Genomic DNA, 20,424 nt, shown 5'->3' on the forward strand with positions numbered 1-20,424 from the left:
TGATTGGCCACATTTGGGATAAGGGGTGGGGCCATGTGTGTAAATCTGATTTGGTGCTGAACCAAATCACTCGTGGGCTGCCTTCCCTCGCTTCAAATTCCAGTAGTGGTTAAATACAACCGGGCACAGAGCCACACACACATTGCAATTAGCAGCTATTTAATTAATTAATCAATTAATTGGCTGTTGGTAATTGGCTGTTGTATTTTGACACATGGTTTATATTTACACACAGCGCATATTTAAAGCCACAGTGCTTTGCCCATTTACACGTTCCTCCGCGGCTGTGCATTTGTGCTCGGTCACAAGCCGGACAACAGCAAAGCGATTAGCCCTTGGAACCGTGCTCACCAAAAACACCAAAACACCAAAATCACCAAGTCACTGCCCACTTCGCCTCTCGCAGGATGTCAGAAAAAACTCCAATTACGCCGCACATAAACACTCAGATGAAGTGCAGATCCTGCTTCCTGCCTCTGCAGCGGCGTGATGAACTGATTTCTTCACACTCTGCAGGAATGAAGCACCAACACTCGCCACTTCCATCACTGCTGCAGCAAAAACACTGCAACTAGAATTTCCACTATATAGGATATATATGACGTATATGGAAAAAATTGTCAGTTGACAATCTTGAGAAAAGTCCCAACAAAAAGTCAACATCATATTCATGGTGTGTTTTTGAGCTGCAGAACTGTTCAATGATGAGCCCCTATTGCCCTCATAAACAGCAAAAATCCCAAATCACAAAACACTGGGGAATCTTTATGAAAACTCCAGCTCTAGTCTTGGTAATTTTTTGTTAACACTCTTTATAATACCCTTGATTTACAAAGAAACAGTGAAAGGGTATGTGTCCCAATACTTTTGTCACCAGAGTGTACAGTACATTAGCCTTGGGGCTCCAACACGAAATCTAAAGAATCTAAAAAGTGTCCATAAGCCACTTGTGTTGTGCTGAATATACAATATATAAGTGTGTGTATGGTGTGTGTAGTATGCGAGTAGTGTAAGTTACTGTGTATTTATTCAGTATATCCATTTTGGAAATCTCTGTGTTTTGACTACAGCGAGGCACGAAGCCCCTATGTTACTCACCTTTACACCTGAGCAATGTGTAGTTCTTTTTAAGAACAGCTGGTGAATAAGGTTCAACTTTAATATTTAACTCTTTAATATGAATTAAGCAGGAAAGCGTGGTGTACAGGACCTCCGAGTTTGCTTTAACAAAGCTAATGAGTCCGAGCTTGTTGGGCGCTGCGGCTTGGCGCTAAACTAATGTCTTACCAACCTGACAGAGCTAACCAGTCCAATCAGAACAAGCTCTAACTGTCTTAAAATGACACCACATTGAACCTTACACAGCTTTATACAAAGCAACCAAGACAGAAAGCTTATTTCCAGATCAGATATATCAAAATATTATTTATTCAGTTCTCTATATATAGCTCCAGAAAAAATGAAGAGACCACCTTACATGATCAGTTTCTCTGGTTTTACTGTGTTTAAAGGAATTTTATATTTGCATTGTATTTCACAAACCATGGAGAACATTTTCCTTAAATTCCAAATAGAAATATTTGCAATTTAGAGCATTTATTCATTTGCAGAAACGACAACTGTTTAAAAACTCAAATAATGCAAATATATATTAATTATATATTATGTAATAATTATGCATATATTATAATGCAATTATAATGCAAATAAATAAGTAAATTTAAGTTAATTAAATAAGCTATTATTTAAACAACAGTACTAATATCTGAGAGTACAGCTGGGCAATATGACGATATTTTATCGTATCGTGATCAATACATTTTTCTAAGCATATCGAGGACATCGTCAGTGCTTAATAAACACTGATCAGCTGCAGGTTTCATTATCAATAACAGTGTAATTAGACTGAAGGGTTAATTAGATGAAGAGCAGCAGATGTTGAGAATAAATCACTGTATTCAGTACAGGAGAGGATCTGAACAGTAGTTTATAAGACTCGCTACTGATGATTTTAGTCTGTGATTTACAGGTATTGTGGTAAATATCGTGTATTGAAAAAAGTCTTTAAATATCGTGATACAGTATTTATACCATATCGCCCAGCCCCATTTAAGAGCATTCAAAAATCACTATGGTGAAATAACCTTGACTGCCAATCACAGCTTCCATGTCTTACTCTCACGGCCAGCTCTCCACCAGTCTTTCACATTGCTGTTGAGCCTTTAAGCCATTCATAGTCTGCAAATGCTCAGCTTTGTTTGATGAAATGCCTGGAATAAAACGGCTACACCTAGAGATGCAAATTTAAGACTGCCACTATTTAGCAGTCTCTTCATTTTCCCCAGAGCTGTACTCTGAACTGTACATGCTGCAGTTTAGTTAACTATGGTATCATTTATCAATACTACTAAAGCTGATGATCAATACTGCTGTGCGAGGCCGATGCATCAGCCAGAGCTGGAGCTACAGTAACGGGACAAAGCTTTCTTCAAGAATCCGGTTTCACTTGAGACACAAACACAGCCATTCAGGTCGGCCTGCGCAGCCATGCCATCAGGCAACGTGGCTGACCTCCAACGAGGCCCTGGGGAGGAGCAATGCATTGTGGGAGCCGTTCCTTTGCTGGCAGCTTCAATGTCGTCCCTAAAGCCGCCGTGGGGAGCAATGCAAGGACAAAGAGTGCAAAACAGGCCCGAATGCATCAAAGCTCCAACTGAGAGAGACTTACTGCTTGATGCTCTGGATTAATGACCGTCAGATTCGGATTCGGATTCGTAGCACATCGTTATTTATAAGTAATTACACTGTTAGCTATTAAAAAGATGAAATTGACACTACTTAACATGGGCAGATGTGCCTAAGAGCACTCATACATCTGATTCCTCTGGAATGGATTATCTAATTACCATTATGAGTAAATATCATATTCAGAATGTAAATGTAAACGGGAGGGGGGGGCATTCATTTTCTTAACAACTTTATTAGAATCGCCTTTACATATGATCTCAAATTATTAAAAAACATACGCATATCAATCAGCCAAAACATTAGAACCTAATATTGTGTAGGTCCGCCTCGTGTTGCCAAACAACCCACCAAGAGTCCACTAGACCTCTGAAGGACGTTAGCAGCAGATCCCCCTTTAAGTCCTGCAAGTTCTGAGATGGGCATCATACAAGGTCGGCTTAATGTTTTGGAGATGCTCTGACTCTCAGATTTCAATGATTCAAGAAATACACACACCAAGGGTCGATTCAGGCATTTTTTTATGGATCCGGTATCGGCTTTTAATGTTCTGATCCACTTCAGGCGACCATTACTACACATGATCCTCAGCTGCTGCAGACGAACGTCTCAACGACCCTAGACAGAGTTCATCTGGGACATTATTTCAGTGAGGAAAACTAAACAGAGCAGTGGTGGCTCAGCGGTTAGAGCGCCGGGATATCGATAACAGGGTTGTGGGTTCGATTCCCGGGCTCGGCAAGCTGCCACTGTTGGGCCCTTGAGCAAGGCCCTTTACCCTCTCTGCTCCCCGGGCGCTGGAGTTGGCTGCCCACCGCTCTGGGTGTGTGTGTGTACTCACTGCCCCTAACACGTGTGTGTGTGTGAGTGTGTGTTCACTACCAGATGGGTTAAATGCGGAGGACACATTTCGCTGTACAGTCCACACTGTACAGTGACGAATACGTGCACCTTTATCCTTTATCCTTTACCTTTTATTTGAACTGATAAGTGTGGTGATGTAACCAGTTAGCCACCAAAACTAAAGCTAATTCCACCTTAAATAGTGCTGCAGTACAGTGTGTTTATTTCAGCAGCAGAGCGTCACTGCGGAGTTATTTAAGGTGGAACGGAAAGTTCGGGGAAGAGGAAAACTTTAGCTTAGCGTTAGCTCAGAGCCTCGCTGTTTGGCTTGGTTGTAGTTGAGCAATGACACAAATATTATATCTGTATTATCTGTATTATGGGCTGTATTATTCATAGAAACACTAAGATCGGACCGGTATCATCCGATAGTCAGCATTGAGAGACTCGGATCAGATCGAGGGGCAAAACACCTTGATTGGCACTCCTACATAAATAATATATATATATATATATATATATATATATATATATATATATATATAGTCCTTCAAAATGAAGTGCAGTGTGCAGCAAAGACTGGAGGTAAGTGGAGTTACAGTGCAGGTTTCTAAATGAATTCAGCTGGTGCTGAAAGCACTTCACGCACTCCGGGTCATGAGGCTGCAGGAGCCAGGAGCAAAGCCCCAGGCTAAGAGCAGCCAGGCCAGGCACGGAGCAAAGCCCCAGTAAGAAAAGGCCAGAGCGAACCTCGGCTTATCCACTATTCATCACACAGGATCGCCTTTAGTCTGTTATCACTGCCGACACCTCTCCTGAAGGTGTAGCTGGAGTGGTAAAGTCGTTATGGTGACGTCAGTCTGCTGAACTGATTAGCCATAACATTAGAACCACTGATAGGTGCACTGAAGAACATTGCTTATGTGGTTCCAATGGCTCCAATATCAAAAGGTGGGATCTACATATTAGGCTGCAAGCGAACCGTCAGTTCCTGAAGATGATGTGTTTATGGAAGCAGGACAAATGGGCATGGGCAGCTGTGAAGGTGTGCCCAGTATGCAGTGGTCAGTACCAAGGAAACACAACCAGTGAACTGGCGACAGGGTCACGGGTGGCCACGGCTCACTGATGTTCATGGAGGTCCCACCTCACAACTTACAGGACTTGAAGGATCTGCGGCTGACCACTGTGTAGACCCCTCTTATGCTGCCGGAACAACGTTACAGCCACCCGCTCACACGGTGTGAAGCTATGCGTCCTCACATTTCTGGCACGCAGTGTGTCCATGAGTGTGTTAATGTGTAAGTGTGACTCAGCTAAAGTCTCTTTCCTTGGTCCTCTGCAGCACAGTGGGGCTTTTAAGCCATGAATGGACGCTAGCTGTGGGCGGACACACAAAACTGAGGGCGTTTAGGGTCAGAGCGGAGCTCCCTGAATAAAAGAACCGTTCCATTGAGTCACGCCTTTCTCACACAGAACATTAGAACCAGCGACTGCCCAATAATGAACACTACGTCTTTAGTTTCCTCCATCCCTTAAGGTTCTGAAAGGGTTCTTGGCTTGGAGATGGTTCTAAACCTCTTGGCACAGAGCCTTCATATTACTTGGAGGTTCTTTAGACTTTAAAAAGGTTCTCAAACGTTCTGCAGCCAGGAACGCCTTCCACAGATAAAGCTCATGAGTAAAATCCAACTGTAAGTGGAACAGCATAGCAACCACCTAGCAACTAATTAACAATTCCATAGAAACCACCAGACTTTGTGGATACCCTAACTATTTAAATGCAACCCCATAGCGACCACCTTGCCAGATCATATAATCCACCAGAAAATTGTTGGACCTCCAAAGACACATTTTACAAAAAAGATCCATCATAGCATAGCAACCGCTTAGCAAGTGCCTAGCAACCGCCTAGCAAAACCATAGTAAACACAAAAAATACAAAAATATTCCGCGGACCTCCTCAGATATACAGTGTTTTATAAATAAAATCCAACCATTCAAACGTTACATAAGTGGAACAGCATAGCAACCGTCTAGTAACCAACTGTAACCAAGCAATACCCTAAAAACCACCAGAAAATTGCTTAGGCTGTAAAGACCCCTTGCTGTAGGGAGAATACTCCACGGACCTTCTCAGATATATTTTATGAATAAAATCCAACTGTTTAAAATGTTATCGAAGTGGAAAAGCATAGCAACCGCCTAGCAACCACCTGCTACTACCCTAGAATCCACCAGAAAGCTGCAAAACTAATGCATATTCTCTAGGAAATGTACTTTGAACACATTAATCACATAATTATCACTGTATTTATTTGAGCTGTGCTCCAGTGATGTTTGGCTTTGGCTCCTAGTACTCGGCTGAGCTACTATTAGTTCCAAACCCCTAATATTTAGTTATTGTATTTGTTTATTGAACTCTCTGTACATTCTTGCGTATGAAAATCCATTTCGTTTTGCTAGCAGAATCAGGGTTCTCCGTAATCACCATCTCATTTGCGAGATTTTCGGTCTACAGTCACTGTTCTAGCTAAAGTAAAACCTGATGTAGTTGTCTGATTTGCTGAGTGAGGAGTGCAGTGATGATGTGCTGGAACTCATTTGTTTCTTCTGGCTCTTTTCAGAGCTCGTATAAGAACCTATTGGCTAAACATCACAAATCCCCTTTGGAGAACTGTGGCCAATAGTGAATCTTCTACAGCATCACTCCAAAAAAAAAAAAACCTATTGGGATTGGGCTCCAGCTCATACTGTGGACAGAAGCAGGTAATATCGTTTTTTTTTTTGTTGTTTTTTTTTTAAGAAACCTGATCATACATTCGACAAAATTCAGCATAAAATCATAATGAGGGAGGCTGATGAATAATGCAGAAGGAGAAATGAACACTAGATCATTTCATCTCTCAGAGAGATCTTTCTATCCTGTGCCAAAGTCTGACAACAGCGAGAGTTACTGTGAGGCGCACACACACACACACACACACACACACACACACACACACACACACACACACACACACACACACACACAACTGTCATTGCTGAGCACAATGACTTCAAAAGCTCTCTCAGATGTTGGAACAGAAGCAGGAGAATTCAAAGCTGGAGCTCCTTAGTAGAGGAACAGTGGAGGAACCAGGGCCTTTTTTACCCAACACAACAAATTCTATTAAATATGGAAGCAGCAGTGGCACATGCACTCTATGTGTTATTAGTAATTGGCTCATATTCACATGCACGCACACACACACACACACACACACACACACACACACACACACTAATGTGTTCTTTTCAGTCTCTACTCATACAGTTTAAACACACAACTCTCACATGAGTCTCACTAAAAAACACACATTAACAGACTGTAGGATAATAGAGAACGACTGCAGGAACAACAAACTGTGTGAGTCCTGTGTGAGTGTGTGTGTGTGTTTGTTTCTTTGTCATGACAAGACATTAATGAGTCAATTGTATTCAGTATGGCGAACACATGTAGGTCTTCGAAACCTAGGCCTTAGGTTTAAATCTTTCATTATGTGAGATAGACTTGCTTTAGACTTGCTTGGACACTTTGGGTCATTGTCTTGTTGCATGATCCAACTGCACTTCAGCTTTAGCTCATGTACAGGTGACCGGTCATTTATAGTTCCCTCGGTAGAAGCAAGCAAGGCATCCCAAATCCATCACACTACCACCACCAGGGTGGAAGGGTGGTAGGGTAGTTATCTAACACAACAAATTCAGTAAGTATGGATCTTACTGAGATGATTGGAGCCAGATTCTCAACAGAACAGGGCCCACTTTGGCCAGAATTATTTAATTTAGATTCTACTGCCCATAACACACATATACTCTTACAAGCAGACATGCTTTAGAGGGAGAAATGCTTGAAATGTCACTTTACATGTAATTAATGAATGTAGAATTATACATAAAATTTAATTCAATTATACTGTATATTTGTTTAATTATGAGGTTTAGCATTTTATTTTAAATCAAAAAGATCCAAAAACAAGCGAAAAGAGTCTAATACACTTGTGAGTTTCAGACCTGTATATGTGGTGACCTTGTATTCACCTGCATGGCTGATTTACTGCCCTCATTTTCAACAGTACTTTGGAGCAGTATTCACACAGGCAAGCCTCCCTCAATATAAACCTCATCAACAGAACAGCCAATCAAAACTGCTCAGCTCTGAGGAGTAAGTGTCTGTATCCGAGTCAAAAACACCACTCTTCATTTCTGCATTTCTTCTGGAAACTCGATGGGCTGGATATGCTTAACAATCACAGGAAAAGAGACCGGAGACAGGAGACAGGGACCTGAGGGACTCCTCTGCTATAAATAAGTTTCAGAGTAGACCAGAAGACGAAGTTCCTGCTGAACTTTTATCTGAGGATAGGTCTGCTCAGGAAAGACGGTGATGCTCTCAATCAGTTTACCATGAATTAGTATTTTATGTATGAACACACACACACACACACACACACACACACACACATATAGAGATAGTTAAACATAAACATTAAAAATTGCCTTTAGTTTGAAAATCTACCACTAAAAAAATAATTCATCCAGACATCGTTATCCGCTCCTTCCTGGTGAGGACTGTGGTGAGTCCAGAGCCTACCCAGAATCATTGGGCATTGCTCGATCACCTCGACAGAGCACCAGTCCATCACATACAACCACACCCACCCATTACCTGAGACACTCACACCTATGGGACAATTTAATTTGCCCATTTCACCTACCATGTGTTTTTGGGAGTTGGGTACCTGGAGGAAACCCATGCTGACATTGCAGGGGTGGCCCACCATTCTAGGCCACTGGGGCTGGCGATGGCAAAGCGGCATGGCTCGGTATGCAAACTCGCGACTGCAGGGCCGTAGCGATAGACTAGAGTCTAGCTGAGTCACTCTGAGCCCAACAGGGTGAATTTTAATAAATAGTTTACAAGTAAATATTGGTGTCAGTGTAAACAGTGGTTCCTTTTGTGTGTGTTTAAACCCCAAACCTCTAGATGGCAGTGTTGCATTCTGTTCTGATTGGATAAAAAGTTTTTGCAGATATACTATGGCTGTTTTCTTAAAACCTGACTTTGCAGTATATCACAATATCAAATCGTGACCCGGTCTCAGGATAATATCGTATCGGCAGGTTCTTGCCAACACACAGCAGACTGGGCTAACTGGGCTAACTGTCGGTGGCTGAGGTACCCTTTCCTGGCCCAAACAGTTAATCAAACTAAAAAAAGTGGGCTAATTCACGGACAGTGCGATTCAGGCCTGTCTGGACCATAACAAACCACAATCACACCAAACCAGCCAATATCCTCTCCACGGCACTGTCCAAACATGCGGCCTACCCAACACTATAGAAAATGGCTTTGGGGGAACTGGCATGAACTGGATTAGAAACCAGAGAGTGTGTGCAGAAACTGACAGTGTGTGTGTGTGTGTGTGTGTGTGTGTGTGTATAGAGCTTCAGGCATAATCACACGCAGCTAGTCACACCATCACACGGCCTGCAATACCCTGCAGCTGCCTAAACACACACACACACACACATCCTACCCATAGTTTCTTACAAAGGTTAACTGATATTGTAATAATTATGAGGCAAGCCTAGTTTTGCCGGATCCCTATTGGCTGCAGAGAATCGTCCAAGACATTTCAACAGTGGGGGGGGGGCAAAGAATCAGCTCTTTATAGTGAAAAAGCTTCTGTGGTCTAAAATGACCTCTATTTTCTTTCCTGTAGCACTTTGTGACCCTGCCTGGTAAAGGCCTCAAGCCTTGCCTTGCTCTCAGAGCCTTTTAGATGTGAAGGGCCCAGGACCTCACGAACATGGCTTGTGACTAACTCTGTGGGAGCACTGTTGGGCGAGGCCGGCAGCTATATATTTGTTTTAATTTTACAATTAAAAACTACAAGATAATGCAAATAATGAAGGACAGGGTTGCAGAAACCCAGATCATAATGGTGACCAATGGTAAATTAGGCAAATAGAGAAAAGAATCCACCTAAGCAAACTGAATTAGATGGGTTTTAGGATTAACTTCAGGATTAACTTAGCTCCTGGGGGGTTCAAAGACACTAAATACTACAATACAGGAGTCTAAAACATTGGAGGGTAAGCAGGTGTGTAGCAGAAAAGTGAAGGGTTTGGGTAGATGAATGCATCTGGAGCCAACCACATAGCTATGGAGAGGCCAGATCATAAATAGATGGGAAAACAATACTAGTACTTTGTAGTTTATGTGTTACAAGCAAACAGGGAGCCAATGCAAGCCTTTCAAAATAGAGCAGATATGTTTCCAGGGTCTAGGATGGATGAAATTTGCACACACTGTAAACCAGTTCAAACCCCAAGCAGTCGAGCAGGGCCACCACAAAGATTACAGCATTACAGCAATCAATTCGAGAGGTCACTAAAGCAGAAAGAGTAAGACTCCCGAGGTAAAAAAGGCTGTCTTCCTTAAGCTTTTGATGTGTGGAGTCAGTAGAGTCAAAAAACGACTCCCACATTTCTAACCCGAGTCATTATTAAACCAGGGAGAGATAAAAGGAGGTCACTGATTTTCTTAACAGCAGCAGGAGAAGCAATAAGCATAGCCTCAGTCCTCTCATTACTCAAGCTCAAGAGGTTATCCGTCATCATGTGAGCTAAAAAGTCAGCTAGAGGTGATCTGTGTGAAGGTTCTGCATGGATGTAAGTTTGAGGATCATCAGCATAGAAATGAAACTGCAAGTCTTGACGCCTGATCACTAAAGGGGAAAAAGCGAGTACATCATAAAAGGCAAAGGGCCAAGATCGCAGCCTTGGGAGACGCCATGGAACGGAGAAGATGAGTCAGATCCTAAACTGCTGTTTGTTGGTAAGATATGATCTAAAACGTGTTTACTGTAACCATATCTGATGTTATTAAACTATTTGCACACCTTTTCTGAAACCCAAGTTTAAGCAGTTCAGGAAAGGAGTGCCATAAACAAAAAACGTTGGATTGTCAACAATGACGTTTCCTTGCGAAATGAATGCTGTTCTAAGGTTTTCAGTGCAAAATACACTGAAAATACATTTTTAAGTACATAAATTAAATGGTTTATGATATTCATGTGTGTTTAACAATTTTTGAGAGCTCACTATAAATGCTTTGTAAATGCTCACCTTGTGTTTCACCAACATTCAACTAAACCTCTGTTAAAGCAACACTATGCAGCCTTTTACCTTCGAAAATCAGCTTCATTATAATGCTTATGATACACTGACTGTTACAGGGAGAATAGCATCATGGTTGTTGCTACTCTGAGCTTGGCATGCTGCTAACTGCCTCATGTAACTTTGGAAAAGAGAACTGTGCAACACTGTATCCCAAGTCGTATTTGTATTAAATCCCAATTTTCCATACCGTTGCTTTAAATGCAACTAAACTCTAAATTAAATGCAATAACCTCTAATTTTACCGCAAACCTAAACCTTGACGTAAAGCAGATGATAATTTAGGACTATGTAAACACCAAAAATGCAACCCAGCGTTTCTGAAATGCCCAAACTGACTATTTTACCCCAGTTTTCTACAGATAAGATAAAAGTCCGACCTGCACCAGTATAACCATCTCAACAAGGCGAAAAGGGTGCAGTGTACTGACCTGCCGTGGGCGTGGAAGTTGAGGTTGACGTATTTATCCTCGTGAGAGATGGCTCTTTTAGCTCTCTGGTGGTTGCTGTGCAGGGCATCAGTGTCGTAGGACAGACCTTCATAGTGGCGGATGTATTTATTCAGACGATTCTCAAACTGGCCTAGAAAGAGAGAGAAAGAGGAAAGAGCATTAGATCCTCAAAGAGATTCAACTGACTCATCAAAACATTAAGACCACCTGCCTAATATGCTGATGGTCATCATCTTGCCACCAGCATATCCTTTAGTCTGTTGTAAGGTGGATCTGACACGGATCCAAGGCATCCCACAAGCAAAGCAACCTTCTACCCTTGCTCCAAGATCCAGTCAAGAGCTTAAGTACCCATTGTAGGCACTTCTGATGGTGGACAGGGGTTAGAATGGGCTTAGCTACACAGCAGGTTGTGACGCAACCTTTCTATTACCATCATTAAACATTTCTGAGACTTGCACAGTAGCCTTTCTGTTGGTTTGGTCATGAGTCTTGAGCACCCCACACCTTGGTGGTCACCTACCACAGCTGACCAGGACCTCCCATAATCCTAGTTATTTGTTATTGAGATGCTCGGACTCATCCTCATGGCCATTAACACTTGGCCCTTGTCATTTTCTGACCATTTCTCCTGCATCCAACACATTCAAGGGAATCGTAGTCCTGCCCTAGTCCTTTTAGGCACGATTCATCTGAAGAGTCACCTTCCATCCAAAAGTAATGACTACTGTGGTTGAGCTTTCATCACAGCACGTCTTCTACAATATCAACAGCTCAAAGGCCAGTTTGACGGCAAAGATAATTAACAGCAATATGCTGTGCAAAGCCCACCGGCAGAACCAATCTCAGATCCAGCACAGTGTGAGCTTCAGGCCGGTCAGGTGGGATCTCAGCTGGATCATCACACCAAAGCACAGCGCTCGGCTTTCTGCCTCAGCACTTAAGCTCCAACATGTGGACTCATTACGCACAGCTCACAAAGCATGTGTCTCAACATAATGAGCGAGCGAATATTCCTCTCGCCCTCGCCCTCCCCCACAAGGAAAACAAGTCAATCATTTCTGTTGGACAGTTACGGTCAGATCTGCAGGAGTCGCTAGCCACACTCCGATAACTGGGTTAACGACTGCCCAACAAATGACTCTCCGGCCTGGCGCTGATGGAGAGCTACCAGGCCAGACCAGACACCTACCCCCATTCCAGGCATCTGCTACACTCCACACCTTCACGGACTACTGCATATCACCATGTCATCCTGATGTACCATCACTTGCATATACACTATATGTCCATATGTTTGTGGACACCCCTTCAGTGTACTTGTGCTTGTACTGTGTGTGTGCCATCATAAACCTACTGGCACCATGCCCAATACCAGGCGTGGGCTAGAGGGGTATAACGCCCCCCAGCATTGAGCTGTGGAGCAGTGGAAGAACTGTGTTCTCTGGAATGATGGATGGAGCACCACAACGCAAGTCCTATAAGTTGCAAGGTGGGGCCTTCATGAGCATCAGTGAGCCCTGGGTGCTGTCGTCAGATGACCAGTCGTCCTCGCTTGTAGCACTTTTGTTAGATACTGACCACTGAATACGCTGAACAACCCTTTGGAGATGTTCTGACCCAGTCGTCTAGCCATCACAGTTTGGTTTAGAGCTGGGCAATATGACGATATTTTATCGTATTGTGATAAATGTAGGTACCGTGATACACAATAAGCTTCTCTAAGTATATGGAGGAGACTGTTAGTGCTTAATAAACACTGATCAGCTGCAGGTTTCATTACTAACAGTGTAATTAGACTGAAGGGTTCATTAGATGAAGAGCAGCAGATGATGAGTATAAATCACTGTATTCAGTACAGGAGAGGATCTGAGTAGTAGTTTATAAGAATCTGTCGCTACTGATGTGTTTAATCTATGATTTACATGTACTGTGATAAATATCGTGTCTGTAAAGTCTTTAAATATCGTGATATAGTATTTATACCATGTCGCCCAGCCCTAGTTTGGTTCTTGTCAAAGTGGCTCAGATTCTTAAGCTTGCTCAATTTTCTAGCTTCCAACACATCACCTTCAAGAACCTCTCGACGGGTGCCACTGTAGATGGAGATAACCAACGCTTTTCACTTTACCAGTTAGTGGTTTTAATGTTACGTCTGATCGGTGGATATCAGTCAATATATATCAATATATCAAATATCAGTTCTCAGTTCTTAGCTCCTTTTCAAGATTTCATATTGGTCAGGCCCAACAGAAGTGTTTACATGTAGTCTATTGTGCACAAATACAATATGTTCATGTGTGTGTGTGTGTGTGTGTGTGTGTTTTCCTTCTTCAGATTGGAAAAAAAAAAAAAAAAAGTCTTTTCCTGGTACATCACTGGACTAATAATAGCCTGACCTCAGAAGAGGGCTTACTCTCCCACTCTAATACGTTGTGCTTCGGCTCAAACGGCATCGCTGTCGGACCAGCCCAGCCTGCCGTGGCACAGCGAGGGCAGTTTAATCTCACTCACGATCCACTTCTCTCTCCACTGACACGCTTAATGCAACACAAATCCAAAGTGATGCGATGGGAAGAGAATGGTGATGTAAATATGCAGATTTAGTCCAGGGAGTGCAGATACGGTCACTCACTGAACCTCCAGCCTGGCTTCACAGGCCTGGGCCTTTTTGCGAACATGTTTATTCTAATAATGGAATTACATATTTATTCAGTGCTTCATTTCTAAAGGTACTTTTGCTAAAATGTTAATGCTAATAGCAATCAAATACTCCTTCAGTACAGATACTGAGTTTCCGAGGTACTTTCGCTTTATGTACTTTTCTTGCTAATAATGGAATTTAACATTTATGCAGTATCAATACTTCATTTCTGAGATAAATTTGCTAACTTTATATTGTTATTACCCATTTATTCAACATAAATACTTAGTTTCTGAAGTACATTTGCCAAATAACTTCCCAATATTAAATAACTCAATAATTCGATATGAATATTCAATATCAATACCTTTTTTCTGAGGTAAATTTGCTACATTTCTATTGTTATTAACTGAACAAAGCATTTATTAATATCAATACTTCATTTCTGATGTAAATTTGTCATTTATATTATTATTACCCATTTATTCAACATTTATTCAACATAAATAAAGCTTTCTGTACTTTCTGCAGTACTTTTCCCAAAAATGTTATGTGTATATGTGTATTGAATAACTCAATATGAATAATTCTATATGAATATTCAATATCAATACTTCATTTCTGAGGTAAATTTGCCACATTTCTATTATTATTACCCATTTATTCAACATTTATTCAACATAAATACATTTTTCTGTACTTTCTGAAGTACTTTTCCCACAAATGTTAACCCAATATTGAATAACTCGATATAAATAATTCTATATAAATATTCAATATCAATACTTTATTTCTGAGGTAATTTTGCTAAAATTATGCTAATAATGGAATCAAACATACAGCATATTCAACTAATACTGCATAAAGGGTTTTGTCACTAAAATGCTAATGCTGACAAGTAAATCAAACATTTATTCAATGTCAGTACTTTATTTCTAAGGTAATTTAGCTAAAATACTAATGCTAATTGCTGAATCAAACATTTCTTCATCATCAATACTTCACTTCTGAGGTAAATATGCTACCTTTCTATTGGCATTACCCAAACATTTTTATTTAACATAAATACTTATATACATAAATACATAGATTCTGAAGTACTTTTGCTAAAATGATAATATTAATAACTCAATATCAAAGTACTCAATAATTCAATATGTATATTTAATATCAATACTTCATGTTTGAGGTAATTTTGCTAAAATTATGTTAATAACCAAATCAAAAATACAGTCTTTTCAACTAATACTGCATTACTCACAAAAAATGATCAATCAAACCAAATGTTTGTTATTTATATTAACACTGCACATTTGAGGCATCTTTAATAAAATGATAATAATTATTGAAGTTATTTAATTGATGCTGATAATAAACATTCGAGTCATTTCTGATAAACTGATACGCCATTATGTTCCTCAGTATTACTGCAATGGCTTGAACAACTGCCACTTCGGCAGACTCTGCACTCTGTACTATACAGGGGGAAGTTGGTCACACCTTGAAACCAGCTTGAGTGCAGCAATTATAGACAGTAGAAAGTATATATTGATATAAAATGTTATATTTAAAAATAATAATTAGCTGCATCTGGCTGGTTTTACCAAACCAAACAATAAGGAAACTTCTCAGGTTGTTTTGCCCGGCCCTACACTGGGGAGGACACCCTGCAGAGAGTCCGTTTCCTGTTTTGAGAAAACCTCCGGCTCCTGTAGCTCCAACCACATCAGTCTGATTTCAACATCAGAGCTTCTCTGATCTCCTGTTCTATAAAAACACACACAGAGCAGGAAGCCTGGCCTGCTGGGGAATATACAACACAACTGCTGTAGAGGAGGACGGTCCTGTAGGTGGAACAAAGCATTCAAAATCATGCTGACGATTAAAGTCGTGGTATCAGCAGCAGGTGCCTCGTGGACCATGGGTCACGTCATGCCTCCTACCAGCTCCAGTCTCATTAGTACTCAAGTCAATTCTAATTTGTTTGTAAAGTGTCGCAACACGGCTTTACAGAAATCTGCAAATTAAAACTAAACTAAACAATAAAATATGAAACCCCAACTGAGCAGGACAAAGAACACCGTGGCAAGAAAAACTGAGGATACTGGGAGAGGAACCAAGTCTCACAAGAGGGGATCCATCCTCCTCTACTCACAACTACTTATAAATGACCGGTAAGAGGTTTAAACCCCAACACCACATGAGTCCATTGTTATGCTTGAGTGTACTGATTAGTGCTGGTCAACAGGACCTCAACTCAATATCAACATCATGACTGAACATTTTACCTCGATTGCAATTAATAAACTATTATACAACACCAGTCAAAAGTTTGGACACACCTGGTTGAATGTTCTTAAGAACATTTGGTCTACATGCAAAAAAAACACTACACAGAAAACACAAAATGTACAGTTCACAGACTGTTAACAGTGTCAGGAACCAGAAACTGTACAATTTACAGTTAGTTTACAGTGTCAAAAAACAGAAACTGTCCAATGTGAGCAGTTTACAGTGTCAGAAACTGTACAGTTTACAGCTAGTTTAAAGCGTCCGGAACTAGAAAATGTGCGGTTTACAGCTAGTTTACAGTGTCAGAAACTGTACAGTTTACAGCTAGTTTACAGAGTCAGAAACTGTACAGTTTACCGCTAGTTTACAGTGTCAGAAACTGTACAGTTTACAGCTAGTTTACAGTGTCAGAAACTGTACAGTTTACAGCTAGTTTACAGAGTCAGAAACTGTACAGTTTACCGCTAGTTTACAGCGTCAGAAACTGTGCAGTTTACAGCTAGTTTACAGTGTCAGGACCCAGATTTACAGAATTTACAGAGTTTACAAAATCTGTACAGCTTGCAATATCACGATTGACTGAACATTTTACCTTGATTGCAATTAATAAACGATTATACAGCATCAGTCAAAAGTTTGGACACACATGGTTGAATGTTCTTAAGAACATTTGGTCTACATGCTAGGGTCACTATACTTTTGGGGACACTGGGGACACACAGGTATCCACAGCAGTTAGGATGTTGTTGCGCGGGGTGGGGGGAGGGGTATTAATATTGATCCACAATTCCCATCCCCCTACTTGTAAAGCATTTGAAAGTTATAATAGTAATAGCCATGTACATCAATTACCAACACAGATGAATGTAAACAGTACAAACAAATTCTGTCATTTTTTAAGGTTGATTTTTAAGAAGGGGGAGATCAGACTTTGCAAACAGAACGGTACCTGGAGAACAATTTAATGTACCACTGCTATAAACCTCCCTTTGTAGTTGGCAACTGCTCACATTAGGTACTAAACCTCCCTGATACTTGACTTTATGCAAAAACCAGGCCTTCTGGTCCTAGCAGAACTTAGTCATGGACAGCTCTGGTGATTTCCCAGCTCACACACACCTGATTCAGCTCTGCAGTTGGTCAGCAGGTGGGTTTGATCAGGGAAACCACCCAAATGTACACGACTCCAACACTCCAGGACCAGGAGGGAATATCCCTGGTGTAAGGGAAGCCATTTTACGTTCAAGGTTAAAGCTCTAATGTGGTTTCAGTGCCTCCACAACAGCATGCTAATATGTTTACACTGGATCCCGAGTGGAGCAAAATGGAAACAGGAGGCAGTTTACAGTGTCAGGAAGCAGAGACTGTACAGTTCCCGACACTGTAAACTGCTCTAACTGTACACTGTCTGTTTTTTGACACTGTCATCAGTCTGTAAACTGTACAGTCTCTGGTTCCTGACACTGCTATCAGTCTGTAAACACCGCAAACTGCTCAAACTGGACAGTTTCTGTTTTTTGACCATGTAAACTAGCCATAAACTGTACAGTTTCTGACACTGTCAACTGTCTAGTTTCTGGTTCCTGACACTGTAAACTGCTCTAACTGTACACTGTCTGGTTTTTGACACTGTAAACTAACTGTACATTTTACCGTTTCTGGTTCCAGACACTGTTATCAGTCTGTAAACTGTGCAGTTTACAGCTAGTTTACAGTGTCAGGAACCAGCAACAGTACAGTTTACAGTGTCAGAGCCTGTGTAGTTTACAGCTAGTTTACAGTGTCAGAAACTAGAAACCAGCAGTTTACAGTGTCAGGAACCAGTAACTGTACAGTTTACAGCTAGTTTACAGTGTCAGAAAATGTGCAGTTTACAGCTAGTTTACAGTGTCAGAAACTGTAGTTTACAGCTAGTTTGCAATGTCAGAAACTGTGTAGTTTACAGCTAGTTTACAGTGTCAGGAACCAGCAGCTGTACAGTTTACAGTTAGTTTACAGTGTCAGAAAATGTGCAGTTTACAGGTAGTTTACAGTGTCAGAAAAAGTACAGTTTACAGTTAGTTTACAGTGTCAGAAAATGTGCAGTTTACAGGTAGTTTACCGTCGGGAAACCAGACACTGTACAGTTTGGGGGTCAGAACTTAAGCAAGGCTATTAAAGAATACCAAACACCCCCTCACTATCAGAGGTCAGTGTAATTCTAATTACTTAGTGTCCCTCACTTGGCTACATCAGCCTCGCAGCTCCAGTGTGAAACTAGTAAGTAAACTTCAGACACAAACAGGTCCTGGCTGGTGGAGCACTTGTGGGTTCGGGTGGAAACGGTGAGAGTGTGTCTTAGCACATCTTCACAGACGTCGGCTTGACTATGAAAGATGCAATAAAGCATCAGGACGCTTTAAGCGCCGGGAGAAAGCCAGACGTTTGAAATGTCAGAGGATGCTTTCTCTAACGATACAACCAGACGAGAAACAGGCGATCTCTCTCTCAGCCTGACAGCTGTGGGCCCTTTCTCCACCAGAGGAGCTGCAGAAGAAGCTGAGAAAAACACCTGACATGGTTTCTGAAAACTGGTTTGGTCTGATGCCGTGCTTCATCTCTCTCACACACACACACACACACACACACACACACACACACACACACACACACACACACACACACACACTGGCTGTGTGATCGCAGAGAGAAAAGACTGCAGTTCTGAAATACACTTTAGAACATTTGGAGTCAGCAAAAAAAGACAGAGACATCAGCTGTGACTCCACTCATAAGCAGTGGGACACACTGACATGCATTTCAATCCCCAACACAACTCTCCCTCACTCTCCCCCCACACTCCCCCCACACTCCCCCACTCTCCCTCACTCTCCCTCACTCTCCCATACTCACCCTCACTCTCCCTCACTCTCCCTCACTCTCCCCCACACTCTCCCTCACTCTCCCTCACTCTCCCCCACACTCCCCCACACTCCCCCACACTCCCTCACTCTCCCTCACTCTCCCTCACTCTCCCCCCACACTCCCCCACTCTCCCTCACTCTCCCTCACTCTCCCCCCACACTCCCATACTCTCCCTCACTCTCCCTCACTCTCCCTCACTCTCCGATACTCTCCCCCACACTCCCCCACACTCCCCCACACTCCCTCACTCTCCCTCACTCTCCCCCCACACTCCCCCACTCTCCCTCACTCTCCCCCCACACTCCCATACTCTCCCCCACTCTCCCCCACTCTCCCATACTCTCCCTCACTCTCCCCCACTCTCCCCCACTCTCCCATACTCTCCCATACTCTCCCATACTCTCCCATACTCTCCCTCACTCTCCCTCACTCTCCCTCACTCTCCCTCACTCTCCGATACTCTCTCTCCATTTCTACTATGATAGTCTTTCTAACATTTAAAAACAGTGGCAATATATCTATCATAGTATTGAGTACACTAACGCACACTAACGCACACTAACGCACACTAACACACTGTCTCCACAGAAAATCCCCGAGACGCAAATCAAGACTCAACTGCGCTTTTAAAGAGCGAAGGAACGTCTGAAACAGAGAACCTGAAGTGCAGAGGAGTGTGTGGTAGTGGAGGACAGCACTTGTGACGACGTCACTGTGGGCTTCTCAGGAAGACTTATAAACACACACACACACACACACACACACACACACACACACACACACACACACACAAAATCAATCCCATTAAAGCACAGTGACACCAGAGCAGCTCTGAGATGCTAAATAGCTGCACTGCTCTGGCAGGTTGCCCCAGCAGTACTATCATTATTAAAGGATGGCAGGAGCAACACACACACACACACACACACACACACACACCTTCATTCAGGATCTAGAACCGTACTGCTGTTCTCAGAAACGAATGTAAGGTAAGAAACGACCTGGTATTTCTTTTAGGGACGTCCCAATCAAGTTATTCTGTCCCCCAATCTGAGTCTCTTAATTCTGACTATCATCTGATACCGATCCGATCTGATCTCTGTGTGTGTATAAATAATAATCCAGCTCCACAGTTTAGATCAGACGAGCTGCTGATTAATCTGATCAGTAAAATCTCTTTATTTTCAGTCTCAGTTTCTATAATCAGACTTTCTGGACTGACTGATTTAGTTTAGTCCAGACTTTTATTAAAATGATGTTTTATAGTGTTTAATATCTGATAATCCAGTCTGACTCTCCTCCCTCCTGACCAATCAG

The 20,424-nt window shown here is 41.9% G+C and overlaps 1 protein-coding gene across 1 annotated transcript in view; it reads right to left on the reverse strand.

The window, feature by feature from the left end:
• The window catches only part of adam10a (ADAM metallopeptidase domain 10a), a 106,134-nt gene that overhangs the window by 66,583 nt on the left and 19,127 nt on the right, over positions 1-20,424 (reverse strand). Inside the window, exon 2 of the mRNA XM_072671297.1 lies at positions 11,247-11,397. Coding sequence (XP_072527398.1) covers positions 11,247-11,397 — 151 coding nt within the window. The remainder of the gene's footprint in view (positions 1-11,246; positions 11,398-20,424) is intronic.

Source organism: Salminus brasiliensis, chromosome 25 (genome assembly GCF_030463535.1).
Source record: "Salminus brasiliensis chromosome 25, fSalBra1.hap2, whole genome shotgun sequence".
Taxonomy (NCBI): domain Eukaryota; kingdom Metazoa; phylum Chordata; class Actinopteri; order Characiformes; family Bryconidae; genus Salminus; species Salminus brasiliensis.